Below are 23,610 nucleotides of genomic sequence, written 5' to 3' on the forward strand. Positions count from 1 at the left end.
AGCTATCACCTGTTCTATTCAACATTTCCCCAGAATAACTAGCCAGTGCAATGACACAAAGAAAACAGAAGGCTTCACATTCAGATAGAAGGAAATAAAATTGTCATTATTTGCAGATAAAATAATATATGCATATATATTCACAATTATTTTAGGTTCATACACACACACACACACACACACACACACACACAGCTATAATAAATAAAATTAGCAAGGTCATTGGGTACAGGATCAATATTTAAAATACAATGGCATTTCTCTATACCAGCAAACAAAAACAGTTTTTAAAATATTATAAGAGCTGAAAACCTATCAAAAACCTAAAAAATGTAACAAAACATTTTTAAAATATATACACTAAAAGCTTCAGAATTTTAGAGAAATTAAAGAAGCTCTAAATAATCTAGGAGATTAGAAATATTTGAAAAGATCTTTTTCAGTAAAATACAATAAAGATTACAAATGAGCAACCATTTTATACCCACAGATTAGAAAAATTTAAAAGACTATAATGCCTGCTGCTGGTAGACAAATGGGAAAAAAGCACTCTTATTTTGCTACTGGAATTTTAAGTGTTAAGATTTGAAGGGAAAGTACATATCTTTCTGTAAAAACCTAGTAGTCTCACTCATAGTTGTTCACTGCATAGAACTAAAAGCACCCTATATAAGAAGGTGTGTACAAGAATGGATTTTAATTTTTTTTTTAACGTTTATTTATTTTTGAGACAGAGAGAGACAGAGCATGAGCAGGGGAGGGTCAGAGAGAGAGGGAGACACAGAATCTGAAACGGGCTCCAGGCTCTGAGCTGTCAGCACAGAGCCCAACGCGGGGCTTGAACTCATGGACCGTAAGATCATGACCTGAGCCAAAGTCGGCCACTTAACAGACTGAGCCACCCAGGCGCCCCTGGATTTTAAAGCACCGTCATGATATTGTCACTCAATAAGAGGATAGCTAGATACGTTATAGCATATCCAGACCAAAGAAATGAAGCAAACAAACACAAAGAATTTTAAATGTAAGACAATGAGTATGTAGGATCACAGGATAATGATCTCTAAGACAGGGAAAATAAACGAGTTATGCCATACAATTTCCCCAGCTTACTGCCTAAACAGTTTCCAGCTGCCGTGTAGGGAGTGGGGAGCCAGAAGGAGTGTGACAGTCTCTTCAAATTGAAAAGATGGACGTGCTACTTTGGGGACACTCAAGTGGCTAGAGTCCACAAGGCAGAGGACAGGAGGACAGGGCTGCAGAGAGAGAGATCCAGAGATCCACAGAGTCTCCCCCTCCCCCAAATCTCCACCTGAGTACTGACCAGTGCATGGAGGTCAGGAAACTTAAGTGAAACTGGAACTTCAACTTCTAAAAGGCCCAACTGGAATATTTCCCAGAGGTCAAAAAGGGCCAGAAATCAGAGGCCCTTTCACTCAACACCAGAAGGAAAACATTAATTAAACAAAGGAACTGGATAGAGTACTCAAGTCAAATGAAAACTTATGTCCAAAAACAAAACAAAAAAAAAGGTATGCAAATCTTATAGCATGTTCATAATCACCAACATTTAGAAACTAAAATATCCTTCAACTGATCAATGGATAAACAAACTGCGCTTTATCAATGCAATTGAATACTACTCTGTAGTAAAAAAGGAAGGAGCTGCAATCAACAAGGATGAAAGTCAAATCCATTAAGCTAATTGAAAGAAGACCAACTCAAAAGGCTACATAGGACATTAGTATATTTATATGACATTATGGAAAGGGCAAAACCATAGGGACAGAAATCAGATCAGTTAGATGCCGGTGGCTAGACGTGAGATGAGCATTGACTGCAAAGTGGCATAGCATTTGGGGGGAGAATGGAACTCTTTCAGATCTTGAGTTTTCTGATAGTTATACAACTACATATGTTTGTTCAAATTCTGTGAACGGTACACCAAAAAGGTTGAATGTTGCTGCATTTAAATTACACTTTAACAGATGGACAATGAGTTGTCCTTTCTGTTTCAAACTTTAATCCACTCCATCACAAAATCTTAAAGAAAAAATAAGGTTAACAGGCGTGCACGCACGCACACACACACACACACACACACACACAAATCAGGACCTTACTCCACTGTGAAATAATAATCTGGGTTTATAGTTTTAGACAACAGATGGACGGCCAAAGTCTCTCTCTCCATCCATTGACATGCCCCCCCACCAACCCCAGTTTGCAATGGCTATAATTTAAAATACAGTCAACACTGCTAATTTGGCATACTTCCTTGGAAATCTCAAAGGAGAGACAGAATAATGTTCAAGAGGGTTGTATGAGCTTAAAGAGGATTGACAATACAGTTGTGTTAGTATAAAGTTTTAATAGGATACTAATATACCTAGGCAATGACATCTACACAAAAGAGAGAAAACAGAACAAAACCCTTCTGTTTTCCTTGGAGATTCCCAAACCTTGATTGAAATGCCATGTGTTGTTATAATTGCTCTATATTAAGATGCTATATGAAAATTGTAATGGTACTTAAAAATACATGAGAAAGAAGATTGTCACAAAGAAATTTTAAGAGTGATTAAGCTGCATTCAAGTATTTGTCAATTTATTTTATAGCTGGTGCCAAATCTCTGTTCTCTGTTTCCAGAAAGAAGATTAAACTATTTTTCTTTCTGTTTTGAAAAAATTGGATTGCTCTAAAAAGAAGGCACACCTGTTGTACATGAGTTCTGGCAACTAGAGAATATTATCAGAAGACTCCCCCCCGCCACCCTCATGCCTTCAACCCTGTAAAAAACGTGGCAACAGGGGTGCCTGGGTGGCTCAGTCAGTGGAGTGTTTGGCTCAGGTCATGATCTCATGGTTCATGAGTCTGAGCCCCACATCAGGCTTTCTGCTGTCAGCACAGAGCCAGCTTCTGATCTTCTGTCCCCCTCTGTCTGCTCCTCACCCACTCGTGCGCTCTATCCCTCAAAAATAAACATTAAAAAAATTATAAAACAAAAAGTAAAAAAATGTGGCAAGAAAAACATTGGTTATTAAAACAATGTTCTTTTCGGGAAACTCAATTAATTACAAATTATCATGTTGATCATGACAGTTTAAAGCAAGACAAACCAGAGTTCTATGTATATAGTCTATAGCTAGAAATGAAAATACATAGTAGCACCATTCTGCAACATGAAAGACAACAAACATTGTTTTAAGAGGAAAACGTCCTACCATTATTTGTGTTTGCTATGTGATCAGCATCAGGTAGGTGGTTGTCTCCACTGGCCAATCCTTTCATGAACTCCCAGTGTGAATCTTCTGTGAGAAATGGTTCCCAACCACAGAAACCAGACTCAAAATCACACGTGAGATGCTGTGCTGTTATGCATGGGGGGAAAAAACAGATGAAGAGAAATTAAGGAGGAAACTTAATTCCTGAAATACAGACTTTATATTAGCCAATTAACTTCGGAGGGCAGAACAATCATTCCACTTAGTAATAATCGTTTTCTGAATATCAGAATAGTTTACTTTTCCCTCAGAGTTTTCCACGTGATGTGTGAGGCATCGCCCTTCTACATTCTTCTAACTACAAGGTTGGCACATTTCATTCTGGCTGTGGCCATCTCTACTGTGCTCAGTGATGCACCATCAAAGTAGAGCTTTCTTTGCAGGGAGTAACTGATTCCTCTGCCAAGACCAACAAGATTCAACAGCTCAGTCAGTAGTTTAAAAAGATCCATTTGAAAGAGGGGAATTGATTCTGGACACCCAAACAGTTTATGGTTGGTGCCTTGGTATTCATTCTGTTACACTATTTTAATAGTTTCTCAAAAAAAAAAATTGCCTAGTCACAGTGGAATTGCAGGTAAATTAGACATTCTGAACTTTGCTTTTCGTTTCCCTCTTAATACACAACTAAAAAGTCAGGAAACACTTATGTTTCTACATTAGTCACAAAAGAAAACAGTATGGAGGTTCCTCAAAAAGTTAAAAATCAAACTATCATATGGCCTAGTAACTGCAATAGTAATTGTAATTGTAATTATACTTACCCAAGGGACACAAAAATACTGACCTGAAGGGATACATGCATCCCAATGTTTATAGAAGCATTATTTACAATAGCCAAATTATGGAAAGAGCCCAAATGTCCATCAACTGATGAATGGATAAAGAAGATATGGGGGGTGTGTGTGTGTGTGTGTGTGTGTGTATTCTTCAAAAAGAATGAAATCTTGCCATTTCCAATGACATGAATGGAGCTAGACAATATGCTAAGCTAAATAACTCAGTCAAAGAAAGGCAAATACCATATGATTTCACTCATATGTGGAATTAAAGAAACCGATGAATGGGGCGGCGGGGAAGAGAGGCAAACCAGGAAACAAACTCTTAAATCTAGAGAACTGATGGTTACTGGAGGGGAGGTGGGTGGAGGGAGGGGTTAGATAGGTAATGAATATCAAGGAGGGCACTTGTCCTGATACGCACTGGGTGTTGTATGTAAGTGACGAATCACTAAAATTCTACACCTGAAGCTAATATAACTGTATGTTAACTAACTTGAATTTAAATTAAAACTTGGGAAAAAAGTAATACATACATACATACATACATAAAATAACTTTAAAAAAAAGAACTAGTTCTAGATTAATTCAATGTTTGGGATAAGCTTCATAGGATCTTTACCACTTTTGCCACCAAATTAGTAAGAAAAATGCAGCAAGACTGGGCAGTAAACTAGAAACTGCAACAACCTGACTTGTGCTTTTGAGAAATTAGTTTTTATGAGCTTAAATTCCCTTTACCTACAATAAGAATCATAGTATCAGGCTATCTTAGGTAATAGCTTGGGGAGTAAATTAATACAATTTAAGAATTTATTTCCAAATACTCCTTTTCATGCATATGCATTTTTACAGCACTGGGACAAAATAATTCTTGGTCAAAACATACCCGAAGTTTTGACAAACTCCAAGTTTTAACAAGCTCCCTAGGATCAAAATGCTATCATCTTGGGGCAGCTGGGGGGCTCAGTCGGTTGAGCGTCCAACTTCGGCTCAGGTCATGATCTCGTGGTTCCTGTGCCCGAGCCCCGCATCGGGCTCTGGGCTGACAGCTCAGAGCCTGGAGCCTGCTTCGGATTCTGTGTCTCCCTCTCTCTCTGCCCCTCCCCCACGTGCGCTCTGTCTGTCTGTCTCTCTCTCTCAAAAATAGGCAAACATTAAAAAAAAAATTTTTAATCCTATTATCTTTAGTAATAAGAACAACAGACATGTGACTGGAAGTACCCAGTGTGGTGCCGGGGGTTTTGCATACAGTACCATTAGTCCTCTCAATTACCCCACACAGTAAGTGTAATCACCCTTCAAAGAGAAAAGCAGCTCTAAGTACTTGTCTGTGGTAAATTTAGTAAACAGAACACCTGGGCTTTGAAATGTCTGTCAACAAAGCTCTTTAACTATGAAGCCACCCTAAACCAGGGACTACACTACCATATGCGTGCTCCTAACCATTATTTTCAATTTTAAATAATATGACCAAAGTGACCAGTATATTGAATGAGCTCACTATATCTTAATAATCAAAGGATCTTCAAATTTCTATAAACAGGGATGCCTGGTTTCATGACCAGATAGTTCATCACTAACGTGTCAACTCTTAAAACACTGAAGCCCACTATGCAAGTAACACTACCACTTAAATTTTCTCTACATGTAAACATTTAGATCTCAGAGCTTGCTTGTTTAGACAGTCATAAAACTGACATATAATGCTATTTTTTTCTTTACAAGCAAATATTGTCTTCTCCCTGAAATGGATTTCCCAAAAAACAAACACGACTACATTATAATAATGAAAAGATGTTGCATACTACCTAATGGTGAATCCACATGACAAGGAAATGCCATTCACCCATAAACTTAACTGGAAATCTTCTGGATGTGTTTTTCTTTACTCAGCTCTGGCTACAGAGTTCAGAGGGTACTACTGATAAAAAGTTAATCCTCAAAGAAGAATCTCTTCTGGTTTTTGACAGTCTTAAGCACCAATAACAAGCTGTGACTGTTTCCTGGGCCATCTGGAAAATCCTCTGGTCTAATTCCTTGGTTCTCTATGAACTTTGCCACTTATTAAGTGACCTCAGACTCTTCTCAGTTGGTAGAGTGTAGAAATACGCAAGACTCAAAATACATATCTGACCTCTGAAATGTGCTTAAAGGTTCCAAATCCTTGGTTTTGGACATGGTAAGGAACTTTTCCACCTACTCCCAAGGGTACCCAAAATTCTCCCCTGGAATACACCTCCCTGGAATAGAAAATCTTCCATGGGTGGGGTGACCACCCATCTGGGTTGCCACAGTTCATGCCTGTTGTCCTAGCATAACAATTAAAACCTCTTTTTTTCTCCCTCTCAAGCATTCCTGTTTGGGTAATAAATTCAACATTGCCCTGTTGGGCAATACATATTAATATACAAAGGAAATAAATCCGTGCAAATAGCAATCTTATTCACTGCAGGTAGCCACGGATTTAACCAGTAACCATCCTATTGCCCAACTAGGCAATACTGTGAATTGGCAATAAGACCAAGAACTGTGGATGGAAAGTACAATGTGACCCAAACATCACCCCACTGTTCCAGAGGCTCTTCACAACTGTGTCTATGTCGCTGAAAGGCAAAGATATAAAGAGGATTTCAAGACAAAATAACTTTGGGTCATGTAAATGTTGAAATGTGGCACTGGGAGAAAAATTGATCTCTTTCATTATCTGGATGTTTCACCAGTTAAAATGTCAATCGTTGCACTTTCCACAAAACATGAGAAACACCCTGTCCTTTGAAAAATGAACATTTGTTTTTGAAATCCATCACCCTAAAGATAGGTGGATGTGGAAGCAAAATGGTACAGTCACCTCCATAAAAATCTTGCTGAATTGCTCAGCTGTTTCTACCAATGACAGTTATCCCAGTACACTTCAAAGGACATTTTTAAAAGTATTCTAGAATTTATCTGTGCTATAAAATATAAATCAAATTCCAGTCACCAAAGTTTAGGTTTTTCCATTAAAATTCCCCTACATAATTCAAAAAGTTTAAGTTGCAATTATAAATATCTGAAGAAAACCAGGGGAGCCAAACACATTTTGGCCACTAATAAATGCCTGACACCATATTGTTAAACGCTAAGTATTTATAAAATCTAAAAAATCATCTATTCATATTATAAGTGTTCATTACAGTGATTTTTGATTATTTGGTTGCTTTTAACTTCCTGTGATTATAGAACACACTTCACTATTTCTAATCAGAGCATGAGAAATGGCACTGTTCATAATTTTAGCAAAATTTTGCTGAGTTCATCAGAGTAATATTTTAAAATTATGACAAAGCTTTCTCTTGCATATTTAACCACTGCAGCATATTGGCCAAAGAAAAAATTCACTGTAGCAGCTGAGGAAAATTCTTGTGGATTACAAAAATTAAAATATTTATGAATCTTCTAGTTCAGAAGTAAATCGCTTTTCCGTTATATAAGGGGGGAAAAGTATGTATGGGAATAAATGGGGAATGTTGCATTCCATAAGCATATATTAGATCTTAATATGATTATATTAGGTAAACATTTTAATACTTACTGTAAACCCACAAGGATCTTTTCTCCACTACATATATTATTTCCCCTGCCTGCAGGAAATTTTTGGCATAAAATTTTTCTTCAAAATATGAAAGACATCCAGAGATAGCACCACAGTGAACATTAAATGCACTGCTTTGGATTCTTGGTTAAAACTTCCTTCACTTGAACACTGTATCAGCTTCTCCTTTATTTTTTTCTGACTTCTCCTTTAAAGTATACTTTAAAGTACTAGCATTTTAAATGCTCTGAAGAATCCTACAATTAAAAGAACTTTTTTTTCCACCAGAGTTTCCCATACTATTTGATTCGGACACAGATCTGTCCAACCTTGCATCCTTTTTGAAACACATATGCAGTCTTTTTCCATGTTATGATTGAAAAGGGTATATAAATTATTGTATTTTTGTGTGGTAAAATATAGGTGGCATAAAGCTTATCTTTTTAACCATTTTAAGTGTAGTTCAGCAGAATAAGTACATTCACACTGTTGTGTAACCATCACCATCAGGCATAGTCCAAACTTCTTCATCTTTACAAAGTGAAACTCTATACCTAGTAAACACCAACTCCCCATCTTTCCCTCCCCTCATCCCGGCAACCCCCATTCTGCTTTGTTTCTATGAATGTGACCCCTCTGTGTACCTTGTGTAAGTAGAATTATACAATATTTGTCTTTTTGTGACTTGCTTGTGCTATTTAGCATAATGGCTTTAGGGTTCATCCACGTGGAATGTGTCTAGAAATTAGGTATATTTTATATGTAAATTGTTCAGCTTGCAAATGTATATGCCTTTAGATATGTTTGGAACAAGGTATATTTTAATTATTTTATTAGAAGCATTTAAAAATAGGGGCATCTGGGTGGCTTTGTCTGTTAGAAGTCCAATTCTTGGTTTCAGCTCAGTTCATGATCTCACAGGTCGGTGGGATCAAACCCCACATCAGGCTCTGCGCTGACAGTGCAGAGCCTGCTTGGGATTCTCACCCTTTTCCTCTCTCTCTCTCTCTCTCTCTCTGCCCCTCCCCCACTCATGCTTGCTCTCTCTTTCTCTCACAAAAATACATAGATACGTTTTTAAAAGAAATATTTAAAAATACATTGCAATGCAATGTCCCTCTTTTATACAGGACCATATTAGTAAATGTCAAAAATCTATTGTTTGGAATCATGCGGTATTTGTCCGATAACTGGCTTATTTCACCTAGCATAATGACTCCGCTTATATGAGGAATCTAAAATATTAAAACTCCTAGAAGCAGAAAACAGATCAGTGGTTATCAGGGGCCAAGGGTACAGGGAAATGGTGAGTTGTTGTTCAATGGGTATAGCGTCAACTATGCAAGATGAATTCGTTTAGAAGTCTCCTGCACACTACACAGTCAACAATACTGTGCATTTTTTTTTTTGCAATACTTTTATTTAGGGTTTTGTCGAAAATACGGCCTTTCATAAATTATTTTCAGAACGGAGAGACAGAAAAGGGACATGGGAAGAAAAAAAAAAAAACACCTCACTTAGCTGCTCGCTAAGACACGTTCGGCAGGACCGTTTTCCCCCCTCGTTTAAACGATGTATTTGAAGCTCAAAGTGCTGTCACAGGTGTTTGCCTTTGAAACTCCCCCACAAATCTCGATGACAGGGACTTTTAGGGTCGGCGCGGCGAAGTTTTACGGAGCAGAGGCATGGAGTCTGTTTACAACTTTGACAGGTGCTCTCTTCCACTCGAGAAGAGTTCTAAGACTTCTGTCTGACAAGTTCTGCAATCCTGCCTGAAGGAAACCTTGGGGGTGCCCTGGACCCACATACCTGGGCACTGCGCCATCGGCTGCTGCAGTCCTTGCAGTAACCGCCCCACTTCTGCTCGAAGAACTGGAAGCGCGGGAGCTCCCGGCCCGGCGGGGGGCTGCCCGGCGGGACGCCTCGCTCCCTCGGGGCTGTCACCGCGGTCCCGGGCCCTCCCGCCCGCCCGCCCGGGCTCCGAGCGCGCGGGCGCCCGCCGCTGGGGGCCGCCACGCCTCCCTGCATCCCCCGGCCTGCGCCCGCTCGCCGCGGGGTCGCCCCCTTCCGGGAGGCGGCGCGGCGTCAGGAGGCCACGGGCGAGGCCACGGCCACAGCGCGCGGGAAGAGCTCGAGGCGGGGGGCGGGGGGGCGCGTTCGGCCGCCGCCGCCCGCCGCGAACGCGGGGTCGGGGGCGGGGTCGGGGATCCCTGCACAGCAGCGTTAAGTGCTTCCCAGCGAACACGACCCCTAGACCTCGCGGCGCCGGTTCACCGGCACGGCCCGGGGGCGGCTGCTGGGTCCGCGGGGAGTACCCACCTGCTGGAGGGCCAAGAGCAGCGCCCGCCCGCCGCGAGCTGTCGAAGTCCAGGGCGGCCGTCCGCCGCGGGGAGGCCTGTGAAGACCGCGAGGCCGCGGAAGAGGAAGCGGGAGGGTAGTCCCCGCCCAGGTGCCGCCGGCCGCCCGACCCGCTGCGCCCCGGGCCCGGGGCGGCGAAAGGTGGCGGGGCGAGCCGCCCGGGTTCGAGTAGGGGGCGCACGCTACGGTAACCGGCCAGCGTCTGTCCCCATGTGTGCGGCCACACGTGCCGCCCCACCACGTTGAAAGGGTAAAACTCTCACGTTCAGTGTTCTTACAAGAAGGACACAGAAAAGCTCCTGGACAAAGACCGGGTGTATAACTCAACAATCACAGACATTAAGTATGTGCATTTGTGGTGCGTCCATTGTTCTTCAATAAAACTGGTTTGAAAATCTATCGTTCGGGTGCCTGGGTGGCCCAGTAGGCTAAGCATCAGACTCTGGGTTTTGGCTCAGGTCCTGATCTCGGTTTCCTGAGTTCGAGCCCCAGGTCGAGCTCTGCGCTGACAGTGTGCTTGGGATTCTCTCTCTCTTCTTCTCTCTCTACCCCTCTCCCACTCGTGCTGTCTCTGTCTCTCAATAAATAAACTTAAAAAATAAAATCTATCGTTTGGTATTATAGTGATGCTCTTAGGAATTAGTTATGGGAATTTTAGCTTCTCTCGTGAAAGGTCTCTTGACTAGTTTGCCTTAAGTCTACTTTTTATATGCCGTTTGTTTTCTCTCTCAGCTGTGGCTCCATTTCTGAAGACTGTTTGGCTCAGCGGTTCTCAAACTTTAATATGCAGAGGAACCACCTGACACATTGTTAATGGCCAACTTTGGGTTCTGTAAGACTGGGCTATGGCCTGAGGTTCTGTATTTCAAAAGAGCTCCTAGATGATTCCGATGCCACTGGTCCACAAAGTACACCAGAGTAGCAAAACTCTAGCAACACTCCTTTTCACTTAACAATTAACTGCTTTATAAAAGGAATGGGGCTAGAGGCTAGGTCAACTACTCTTGTTAAAAGTATCTAAAATTAAGAGGAACTTGGTAATGAAAGAACACCTGAGTGAGTGTGACTTTTGGGAAAAGCACACTGACTACATAATCCCAACTAACAGTATTCTTTAGTTACTATTTCCTGAGTCTCCAGTAAGTACTCGTGCTATTCGAACTGCATATATAAGCTACACAGTCCTAGAGATCCATCCTAAAATGGGATAAAAGGAAGGTATAAAAGCATGTTGCTTGTGCTTTATGAACATGGGAAACCATAAGAAAAGTTTGCGTTACAAACTCAATTTGTAAAATACAAATTTAAAGTAGGTGTAGAATGTTTCAAGGTGGTTTTAAATTTCAAAGGGAACAATATATATAAGCGTGTGTAACAATATATATAAGCCTGTGTATATATGCACAAATATATTATTTTAGCACCCAAAGTAGTGTAATATAAATTCTAGTAATTCGATTGCTTTATAACTTCCTCAAAACAAAAATGATTGAACAAATATGTACATGAAATACTCATGTCAGCATCAAAATATATGGACATGTATGCATCAATATATAAATATTTCATAATATGTAATATGGCTACATTTTTATGTCACACCCTCTATATGAAGTTGGTCTCAATCAAGCAAACATGTCAGGTTTTCTTTGTTCAAATGAAATGACATAATTTGGAAAATTTAACACACTAGGAAATAACACTATTTGTTGAAAAGCACAGACATCTGTCCCTTCGCTCAAAGGAAATAGCAGAATGGTATCAAGATATACTCCCCTGGAAAAATCCCATCTATGTAACCAATGAAACTACAAGAAAAAAAGAGAAATGGGAAAATATGTTCAAAATCAAATGCTAAAATATCTACTGATACTCCGGGTGGAATTTGATTTACAAAAAAAGAAACAATTACAAGGAGAACATAAAAAACCCTTCACTGGAGGGGGAAAAAGGGAGGAAAAAAGCTAAGTGTCAATATGTGCAATTGAAAAGAGAAGAAATATATTTACTTTCAGCCAATGAACCCAAGAATAATGCAAACTATTAGTAAGGTGAATTTCTCCAAAAGAAATGACCCAAATTGTTTGTAAGAAATTTTAAGGCACAGAAAAGACATTGACGGGGTGCCTGGGTGGCGCAGTCGGTTAAGTAACCTACTCTTGATCTCGGCTCAGGTCATGATCTCACAGTGAGTTCTAAACACCTGCATCAGGCTCTGTGCTGATGGTGTGGAGCCTACTTGGAATTCTGCTTCTCCTTCTCTCTGCCCATCCCCCACTGTGTGCACGCACCTGCGCGCTCTCTCTCTCTCTCTCAAATAAGCTTAATACATTTTTTTGAAAAAGAAAAGAAACTGACACATTAGAGAAAATGAATTGTCCTCACATATTTTTTGAGTGAAAAAAGACTGTACCCAAAAATTCCACCAAGATTATACTGGTAAGTAGATTTTTTTTTTAATCTAGTATTAAAACCAAGTGTCTGAGGCATTAATGGAATTGCTGTTTAAAAACAGGCAGAGGGGGGCGCCTGGTGGCTCAGTCGGTTAAGCGTCCACTTCGGCTCAGGTCATGATCTCACAGTCCGTGAGTTCGAGCCCCGTGTCGGGCTCTGTGCTGACAGCTCAGAGCCTGCAGCCTGTTTCAGATTCTGTGTCTCCCTCTCTCTCTGCCCCTCCCTTGTTCATGCTCTGTCTCTCTCTGTCTCAAAAATAAATAAACGTTAAAAACAAAAAATTAAAAAAAAATAAAAACAGGCAGAGGATTTCTCCCTCACTTTCCCATCTCCTCTTTCCTGCATCCTGTTCCATTGCTCTTAATAAAATCTCTACCAATCAACAGAAGCATTTTGTACAAAGAACTTTTCATTTAAAAGGTGACACGTTGCAATATTTCTTTCAACATAATACATCGCTAAAACTGCAGCAAAACAAATGGCAAATTTTTAATAATTAAGAAAACCCACTTGTTTGTGATATGGGATTTGGATTCATTTAGTTAGAATTCATTGTTTCCAAAGAGACGCAAGTATCTTAGTTGCTAAGTTACCTCATATGGGAACCATCATTTGGGTTTTAAATTAAATTATATTTCCTTTCAAATACAACTAGACTTGAATAATAATGGGACTTCTTGTCATCACTCCTATCAAAGCCTCTCCATAAAAATCCTAAAAGGGAGGTGCTGGACCTAAATTTTGCCCAGTCATGAATACCAACCACGGCTGACATTTCTACAGGCATCATGGCTGCCTACAAGGCAATGGCAGCCCTCCTCTTGAAACCCTCCCCACAGCTTTCTGTCTAATTGGTCAGAATGCAAAATGCCCTACACTTAATAAAGGTCAGCAATCCATAATCTATGTCTCCAAAGGGAAAAGTATAAAGGGGTTGCCCTTCCCACCCATTTTCCTCTTTAAAACGCACACATACCATAATACAATTACGCACTTGTTCAACAAAGTTTGCAGTATTAACAAAAAGTACCAAAGCCTTAAATTAGCTTAGAGACCCCCACAAAGAATAGTGCTAATAGCTTCAGAGTGAGAATAAACATTCACCGTATTTCATACATGTTAACTTTACCTCACTCGGTGCAAAGACTTTTAAATCCAACCACAGTCGTGAATGTGAGCATGTGAAGAAGTAAATCATTAATTCACTTACAGCAAGTTGCCGGGTCTTCATCACTGTCATCAGAACAGTCTGGCTGAGAGTCACAGACCAATTCTTGGGCGATGCACTGGCCACCAGCACAAGTGAATTCCTCTGTAGAGCAAAGCTTTCTGGATGGAGCACGTGCACAGGCATAGACCCAGAGCTGATCCAGCCCAATAAAACCTTTCTGGCTCAGAATGGTCCCTTCAAAGATAATCTTCAAAAGGCAAAAAATGAACAATTTATGAGTTGATAATCTCCTTTAAAAGAACCCTCCAGGGGCACCTGGGTGTCTCAGTCGGTTAAGTGTCCGACTTCGGCTCTGGTCATGATCTCGCAGTTTGTGAGTTCGAGCCCATGTCTGGCTCTGTGCTGACAGCTCGGAGCCTGGAGCCTGCTTTGGATTCTGTGTCTCCTTCTCTCTCTGCCCCTCCCCCACTTGTGCTCTGTCTCTATCAAAAATATATAAATGTAAATGTAAAAAAAAATAATTTAAAAAAATAACCCTCCAAAAAGAATAGACATTTAATAGTTACTGAGAAAAACACCTGTTGAAAGAGAAGCAAATACAACCAATAAAGTTCCTACTTGAGAAGCCTGACCCACATGTATAATTGGTCTGAATGAAAAAAGCCCTACATTTAAGAAAGGTCAGCAGTCCATAATATATGCCTCCCAAGGGACCAGGACAAAGACTATGGGCACAGCAGATCCACTGACACCTCTGAGAACCCACCCATGAGCAAAAGAAATACTACATGCCACTTCACCCTTGGCAATGTCCCTGACTGCAAACTTGTTACTTGAGCATCATCTTCACTGCTCTCTTTCTTTAATATTCGGGGAAAAGAATAAGTATGATCACTACTTAGAGACCAAAAGCTATAACCGCATCTGGTTTTTAAACTACTGATATCAGCATTGGAATGCAAGAAGGGAAATGTTAGGCAAATAGTAAGGGAACACAACAGAAGAATAGAACATTTAAAATAATAAATATAAAAATCTATTTTCAGAGAAGAAGAATTTCTCTAATAATCAAACAAGTGCTAATTAAAAGAAATAAGTCTCATTGTCTCCAGCTGAATTGCGAGGTTTTTTGAAAGTATACGGTATTAGCAAGTGCAATGACCATACTTGCCAGTCCAATGTAAGATAATATCAAAGTATTGTCCTTGAGCTTCTATCAAGACCAATGGCTAGCTGTCTACCAGAGTGGACAAGAGGTATGAATACCTGACTCTACTAAATAACTATTTCTCTGCCATCCAATATGGTAGCCACAAGCTAGAAAGGACTATTTCAAATTAAGTTAACGAAAACAAAATTAAAATTCCATTCCTCAGCCACACTAGCCACATTGTAAGTGTTCAGTAGCCACGTGTACTACCATACCACGTGTATGGTAGCTATTGGCTACCATATTGGAGAGCACAGATACTTAAATTTCCCCTTATGACAGAAAATACTATTGAGCAGCAGTGAACAAGATGTTGTTAATGTGTAAGATACTAGAAATAGAGACTAATTCCTTTGACTTTCTTCCAGCTTAAAGTCTCTGAATATATTTTCTCCTTTGCAAAAATATGAATATGTATACATATACATATATACGTATATATGTGTATATATGTATACACACATATATACATATATGTGTATAATGCTATACATATATGTATGTATGTATACATATGTATACATATATACACATATATACACATATATATGCAAAAATATGAATATGTATACATATATATATGTATATACACATATTTGTTTGTTCAGAATTACTTAAGGGGGCACCTGGGTGGCTCAGTTGATTGAGTGTCCAACTTCGGCCCAGGTAATGATCTTGCCATTCATGAGTTAGTGCTGACAGCTCAGAGCCCGGAGCTTGCTTCAGATTCTGTGTATCCCTCTCTCTTTCACCTCCCCCACTCACACTCTGTCCTCTTTCTCTCTCTCTCAAAAATAAATAAAAACTTAAACAAAAGAATTACTTATGATCAAGTTTCAGTTTGTAAATACAGCTAACAATTTAGTCTAGAAAATAATATTAAACTTAAATCATATCTAATAATAGAAAAACTTTGTATGCTGCTATATACCATTCTACATATGAATATACTATATATATATATAGTATAAATATATATAAATTATTGGATCTACAGTTGTATATTTTTATAGCAGCAAGAGATCAAATGTGCATAAACGATATCAGTTTGGGTTTCAAAATTGATGAGTTTAAACTTAGGTCTCAAAAGGGTGCTATTGTTGAAAAGTTAATTACATTTAATATGCACTTGGAAATCTAGAATAGCTCCCAAATTACTCCCTTTATATTTTGTTTTATCTCTGAGTTAAATAACAAAACAAACTTTAATATTCAGTTTATGTAAAAAGAATGAAACTCTAACCATTTAGTACCTCTTTCAGAAGTTATAAAGATAAATATCGCTTAGAAAATTAAAATAGTGCCAAATGTTATTGCAATAGGCTATGATATAAACCTCAACTTTGCTGTGATTAATACAAAAATGCTATGGTTCAGAAATTCCAATCTGAGCAGTAAATGGGATTCTAAAAATCTGCATGGTTATACTTCAGTTTCATTCGGGTTCTCCCTTTCAAACCTAGAAAGATGTACATATGTGGTATTATCATAAAGGAATGAAATTGGTTTCATGAGCCACATGTACAATCAGTCTTATTATTTTATACTCACAGCCCAGCAAAAAAATATTTATACACTCTATATACAATACAATAGGAAAGGAATCTTAAATAAAATAATGCACTTCAAAAACAGAATTATGAATGGCAATTAATAATACCAGCTATTTAAATGTTGATCCTACTGACATGACTACATTTTACAATATTGCTATATTAGAAAAGAAGGAAATGACAGGTAAATATTTAATATGAAAGGTAAAAAAATATCAGATATGCTTTTCTGCACAATCTCAACTCTATACACAACATGGAATCTTGAGTTAATGTGCTTAAGAGATAGTATTCCCACTGAGCACATGTATATTGCAGACATATCTTTGCAAAGGTAGAGTTATCCATGTTTCATAAAGATGTAAATTACTGCATTCAAAACATTTGCATAGTCTTCACTGATTTTCAATACCAATTTATTATTTATCTGCTTCGTAATGCAGTTTGCTTCCTTGTTTTCAGTGCATGGTGTTGGAGGTGGGGGGTGCTAGGGAGGGAGCCCGTGTAAAATGAGGACGCTTTAAACATGAGGAGTCACACTCTGGCTCTTCTACTCGGAGGAAATGTGGCCTGAGAAGGGCTAAGTACAATGAAAAGAAGCAGGCAATGGCTCTCCCCAAATATAGAAATCTGTATCATGAATTTAAATGCTAATTTAAACTTAGAAATGGATGACAAAATTCACTACTGCCAAACTACAAATTAAACTTATGATATAAAAAAGTGCTTGTTTTTCCATTTTGTACCTTAAATGTCTTCAGTCCTTCTGGTATTAACACCTCTGCTTTCACCCATTTTCTGTCAGTTGATGCGCTGTATGTCCAAAATATTTCTTCTTCCTTTGATTCAAAGAAAATGACATTACTAATTCCCCAAATTCTACTCTCATATTCGCGTATGTGCTCTCTCAATTACATTTCAGTTGATATGAAAATACTAGGAAGCCTAAAGTACTGGTAAAAAGGTGTTTAACATTTTTTAAAGGAACAATAAAATGGAGGCAGGGGAGGATGAAAAGGCAGAGCCCAGAGGATTTTTAAGGCAGTGAAAATACTCTGGATGATAACATACAGTGGATACGTGTCATTGTACATTTGTCCAAACCCATGGCATGCACAACACCAAGTGGGAACCTTAATGTAAACTATGGACTTTGGGTGATGATGATGATGGTCAATGCGGGTTCATCATTTATAACAAAGGTACCACTCTGATGGAGGATGTTGATAAGGGGGAAGGCTGTGCACGCGTGGTCCCAGGGGGAAAATGGGAAATCTCTGTACCTTCCCCCTAATTTTGCTAAGAACCTAAAACTGCTCTATAAAAACAGTCTTAAACAAATAAGAAAATAAAGCATGTCTATATATTTATTTTTTAACAATGGAGAGTAAGGACAGAACAAAAATTTGAACAGAATCTTAAATAAAGTTTTGTACTTCAAAAATACAACTCTAAATAGAAATTCATAATGCCAGCTATTTAAATGTTGATTCTGCTAACACTACTACACTTTACGATATTGCCATGACATTAGAAAAGAAAGAAATAACACGAAAACACTTAACATGAAAGTTTAAAATACAACATTAGGGGCACCCAGGTGGCTCAGTCAGTTAAGTACAGCTCAGGTCATGATCTCAGGGTTCATGAGTTCCAGCCCCATGTTGGGCTCTGTGCTGACACTTCAGAGCCTGAAGCCTGCTTTGGATTCTGTGTTTCCCTCTCTCTCTGTCCCTCCCCCACTCGCACCTCTCTCTCTCTCTCTCTCTCTCTCTCCCTCAAAAATAAATAAATAAATAAATAAATAAATAAACAAACATTAATAAAAACCACGATGTTATCAGATATATTCTTCTGCACAATCTCAACATATTTTTTTCTATGGGAGAATTCACTCCAAGTTCCAAACAATACAGTTATTGTCTGGAGATTATATTTCCATTCGACTCTCTTGTTCTTTCAAAGACCTTTTTGTGCCTTCTAGAGCACAATGCTCTGTCATGCATTGGTAAAATGATCATCTTCCAGGTTACAAAGTACATGCAAAATTATGCTCCTATACACTATGAGGTAAAAGTCTATAATGTACTCCAAAATGTGGCCTATGTTATTGTGCCTTATGACTTGTGACCATGCTGTTACACTCTGAAATAACGTATTTCTTTAGATTCTGTCCAACATGCAAGTTAATTTGACAGTTCCCTGCTAAAGATAGACCAGATTGTTCATAATGTTTACCCGTAAGATGCACTGATTATTTCAAATTTCAATAGAGTGAATATGCAGAGTGGCATAAATATGTCTCAGGTTGAGCTCTGCGACTGCCTGTGCCCTCCTTCCACTGTGAGATAGAAAACAGCACCGGAAGATAACTTCTCGTTGTAATTCATATTTCACATGACACTCACACTTTTTCAGACTCCTGTAAGCATTTGTCTCCCCTCAGCCTCACTTATTTCATTCATAGCCAACACTTTCTAAAAACGAATCTATTTTCAACTCAGTCCTTTACCCTCTGATGTCTGCTCCAATTTCCAAGTCTTGAATATTTCAGAAGATAGTCTAAACCCATTAAAAAAGTACTTCATTTTATTACTTATTCATATCAACTATTAAGACTTCCACTAGACAGTGAAACATCCACGGCAGACGTATTTTCAGCTGACAGCCCCCAGGTCACTTCAGGATGAACCAGAGCGACCCAAAGTTGGGACACACAACTAATTTTTCTTTCAATAATTTCCTACACAACCTCAGTTATTTAGCATCAAGACACTTAACGTCCTCCACAGACGGTTTTAGTGACACTGCTTGGCAAGTTGCATTCAGCACGTCCCTTCACTTTCATTTAGGAAGATAACTTAGAGCAATCCTGCTTTTTTTCCAATGACAAATTAATTCCCCTCTATTCTACCTGAAGAAGAATGTGTTTACAGTTTTTTGAAAAGTGCGCAGCATTCTTCTTAAACTTAAATGGCTTTTTGTACACTAAGTTAACGGTATGTTGTGTATGAAATACAGATTTTTCTAGCACATTTTCCTGTCTGACAGCACAAGTAATGAAAAAGAAAAATAATTTCTTCCAACTAAATAAGTCAGCTTTTATTTCATTCTCTCTTCAATCTCAGACTCTTATGTAGTTACTTTCAACAGGTGCCAATGTAAAAAAGAAACCCTCGGCTCAGAAAAAGCGTTCACGTGAAGTTCTAATTTTCCGTTATCTTAAAATCATTCAATCAACCAATCAATACAAATTCTGAAAATGTCCTTACTCTCCCAGACCAGGATCAATAATGCCATTTTACCTTTCAAGGAAAGAATGACTATATCTCCTGGAGACCTCAGCTTCTCCTTTCCTCTTCCAGTAAAGAAATCAAAGGTACCAAACTCAAGGTTGTTGTTTTTGTTCTTTTTAAACTACTTTCTAAGGCATTTTCGTCCCTGCCTGCCCCAGCTATGTGTTCTTCCCATTTGACATTTGGGAGGTTTTTTGTTTGTTTGTTTGTTTGTTTACCAGTTTAAATTTTTTTCATTTTTTCCCAGTTTTATTGTTATAACTGACAAATAGCAATGCATATGTTTAAGGTGTACAATATAATGATTTCATATATGTTGTGAAATAATTACCACCATAAATTTAGTGAACCTCCAAAACATCATGAAGTTACAATTTTTTTTTCTTGTGCTGACTTTTAAGATCCATACTCTTAGCAAATTTCAAATATACAAAACCATATTGTTAGCTATAATCCTAATGAATAACCAGTGGTTTTTAATGTTAATCAGAATATGTACAACGCACCACAGGCTGGTTCATTGATAATGGAAACTCTCTTCAGAATAAAATACAGGCTGTTACTATGACTATTACTTTATAGATGATAAAGACCTAATCTCAAGGATCTCTATATGGTAGAAATTAGAACTCCTATACACGTAAGGTGACCCTAAAAAGAGTCAACTTTTTATTTAACAACTTCCCTGTATTTTCTACTTCTCAAATTCTAATGTCCTCTGAAAATAAAGAAAACCACCTTCAGCATTTTACTAGATATTTCTTGATTTACCTGCATATACCCTAAGGGTTGTTTTCTTTATTCTATTCATGGAAGATATAAATGATCATTTTCATCAAGAGCTATTTTTTTTAATTATAGGATTGGAGTCCTTTTTAAGTCTGTGATAAAACATCAACATGTAATTTAAATGTATTTTGATGCAGATTTTTCATTGGTGACCAATATGTTATATGTTATGTATATAGAGCAGAGCAAATAGAGTGTGAGAAAAGATAGCATCTTGCCTTGCAGAATACTAGGTAAACTAATGAACCAAACATCACTCAGTACTCCAAGATTTACACCCAACTGGTTCTGATTAATACATTAGATCAGTTCTCCATGATTAACTTCTTTTCTTATAATGTGGGAGATGGAGTTTTGATTACTATTCTTATTATATGGTGTATCTGAAGTCAGTTTGTTTATAATCTTTTCTTATACAGTCCCAAAGTCACCAGAACACTGATATTGTTCACTTTCAATGATTCATAACTCCCTTATATATAATATATAAATATAAAATATTTATATGAATATAATCTATATTAAATATAAAATATATATAAGTTTATATATATAAACATATATATATAAACTTTTAAAATCCATCACTGTTGTTCAGGGTAGATTAAAATAATCTTTAGTATTAGAATATATATTACACAAATTTCTACTCTAAGACAACTTGGTCAACATTTAGTGAATATCAATTACCTGTGAAAAGCAGTATCATAAGATCATATATTTTTTAAAGCATCTTTAACTATGATATAAATTCAACAAAACTATTCTAGTGGCAAATACTACTGCAAAAATGTCACAAAAATAAAACATAGTACGGAATGCTAGAAATTGTGTCCCATCCATGAAAAAAATATATTAGGCCATCTAATGAGCTCACTCATCCAATTTTATGCTTTAGAACTCTGTGAATGTTCTGGAAAAGAAGAGGTCAAAGAAAAAAGACTGGATAAGAAGAAAATGATACAAAAGAAAAAGAAAGGGGTGTTGTGATAGAACTAGGATAAAAAGGAGAATTTCTCTGGAATTTTCAGATCTCTTAGTAATAGGTAATAGGCAATACCCGAGGATTAATTATGATGGCACTTCAGAATTCAGAAGAAAATAGAACCAAAAAAAAAATGCTATTGACAGATGGTTAGTGATACTTGATAAGAACAAACGCTAAATTAATAAACTTTTCTTGGAAAATGCATTTGGCTGATGTCAGGAGGAAGTTACAACTAGATTTATTCAAAGCACCTCAAGCCAAAAGAATTTGACTTGGATGCTTCTACTGTCTTTTTCCTATGTAAGAATTCGTGCAATTATTATCAAATGTTTCCCATCGCTAGAATGACCACTATTTACCCCTGTGATTTTTTTTTTACTTCTATCAATAAATAAATTCTTCTTCACAATAGAAATTCTGAAAGCATCTCAGATATTTTCCCACTGGTGGCAGATTGTTTTCATTTCAAGTTAGGTTTAGAAAAAAGGCCTGAATTTGTTCTATTTGCTAATATTAACACTGCAACTTTCACTCTACCCAGTGAGCCTTTCTTTGCCCATTCCATTGACTCATTTGTTTATATTTAATCAGTAATTACCAGTCTCTAAAAACTGTATCTACTGGTACCATAACAAGTAATTTGTTTCCATCGTAATTATAGCTCTAGATATGTGGATCTAAAATCCAAAACAGATCCCATCAGAATGTCAACACAGAGCCAACATAACAGAATCTCAAAAATCTCATTTTTATTAGATCTATTATTTCTTTAATATATCTCCATGAATTTTAACAATTCTGTAAAATAATATGGTGCAAATCATCACACGAAATTGTCTACGTGACCGTATCTCTTAAGCTAGTTCTTAACATTTCTTTTCAAAGCTATACTAAATAGAGTCAAGTTAAAGACTATCTAAAGCCTACGCACAACTGAGAAATAGAAACACAAATTGCCAAAAGAGAAATTTCGCTTATTCAATGAATCTGAAATAAATGCAAGTTTCTTCTCACCTTATTACTATATAGTCCTACTCTCAGAACACTGTTTTCCATAGAGTAATAGAATTGAAGATGGCATCTCTTGCCCAGGCAGTGACACACAGAGCTATTTAAATAAGCCTTGCTGTCTAAACGGTTAAGAGTAGAAGCATCCTTAGCTCCTATCCACATATAGTAACCTGAAAAATAAAGGGAAATGAAGCAATTTAGAAAAATCAGCTGCTTTCTGTTTGGACAAAATTATTATATTCCCGGGGTTTCCAAAATCAGGCCTGAAAGACAAAGATTGTATTTAAAAGGCTATGCTGTCGTAAATGATTACATCGATTACAAATTATAGGTTTTCATTTCCATATGTATTTTCAAATGCATTGAAATTGGCTCCTAATTCCTGAAATTAGGAAATTTCAATTCATTATTCTTATAAAAATAAATCTGCTGATATAAAAATCTCTATGCTACAAATCATTACCATTTTCTTTAAAATGTCACAATTCAACCTTTCTTTAACCAAGAATTCTACACCTTTCTTCCCAGAATTCTTTCCTCTTTTATTTCTCTTTTACTTTTTAGGTTTAGAAAAACCCTAATAGTTTCAAGGGACTTTAATTTGAACTCCCTCTTTCTTACCAAACCACAGGAAAGTATCAGATATCTACAGCCCCATTAATCTGCACCTATGAATTTCATAGTATGTGAAAATATTGTCAATCAATTTTAACACATCTGATACTTAAAACCAATTTACACTGTTCTTAAATACAATAATATAGACAAGGTGAAGTTATTTCTATGATTTTACAACTTCACCTTTCATTAATGAAGCCTTTTAATTCTTTATTTCTGTAAGTTAGTAAATATTCCTACAATTTCTAAAAACTATGAATTTAAGCAAAACTCTTATTTATTTAAAATGTAAGAATTTAAGCAAAATACCATAGCAAGTTAATACTTTGCCTCTGATATTTAAACAAAGAAATGATAAATAAGATAAAAAACACATTTTTATAAAAGTTGAGACCGATCCATTGCAAAAAACATATCTAAAAAGATAAGGAAAGAACAAGTATGGTGAGTAGGGTTGAACCCACAGAACTCTTGAACTCTGAGACCAGACTCAAGCTCTGGTAGCTTAGATTTTGACTAATTTC

General features: G+C 37.5%; 1 protein-coding gene across 2 annotated transcripts in view; it reads right to left on the bottom strand.

Moving 5' to 3' along the window:
* MALRD1 (MAM and LDL receptor class A domain containing 1) overlaps window positions 1-23,610 on the bottom strand; it is a 770,287-nt gene that overhangs the window by 674,305 nt on the left and 72,372 nt on the right. For both annotated transcript variants that reach the window (XM_053896000.1, XM_019460623.2), the window contains exons 8-11: window positions 22,472-22,638; window positions 17,131-17,223; window positions 13,661-13,868; window positions 3,226-3,372 (exon numbers count right to left, since the gene is read on the bottom strand). In XM_053896000.1, coding sequence (XP_053751975.1) covers window positions 3,226-3,372; window positions 13,661-13,868; window positions 17,131-17,223; window positions 22,472-22,638 — 615 coding nt within the window. The remainder of the gene's footprint in view (window positions 1-3,225; window positions 3,373-13,660; window positions 13,869-17,130; window positions 17,224-22,471; window positions 22,639-23,610) is intronic.

The sequence above is a fragment of the Panthera pardus genome, unplaced genomic scaffold (assembly GCF_024362965.1).
Source record: "Panthera pardus isolate Hobbes unplaced genomic scaffold, ASM2436296v1 HiC_scaffold_6, whole genome shotgun sequence".
In the NCBI taxonomy this organism is placed as follows: domain Eukaryota; kingdom Metazoa; phylum Chordata; class Mammalia; order Carnivora; family Felidae; genus Panthera; species Panthera pardus.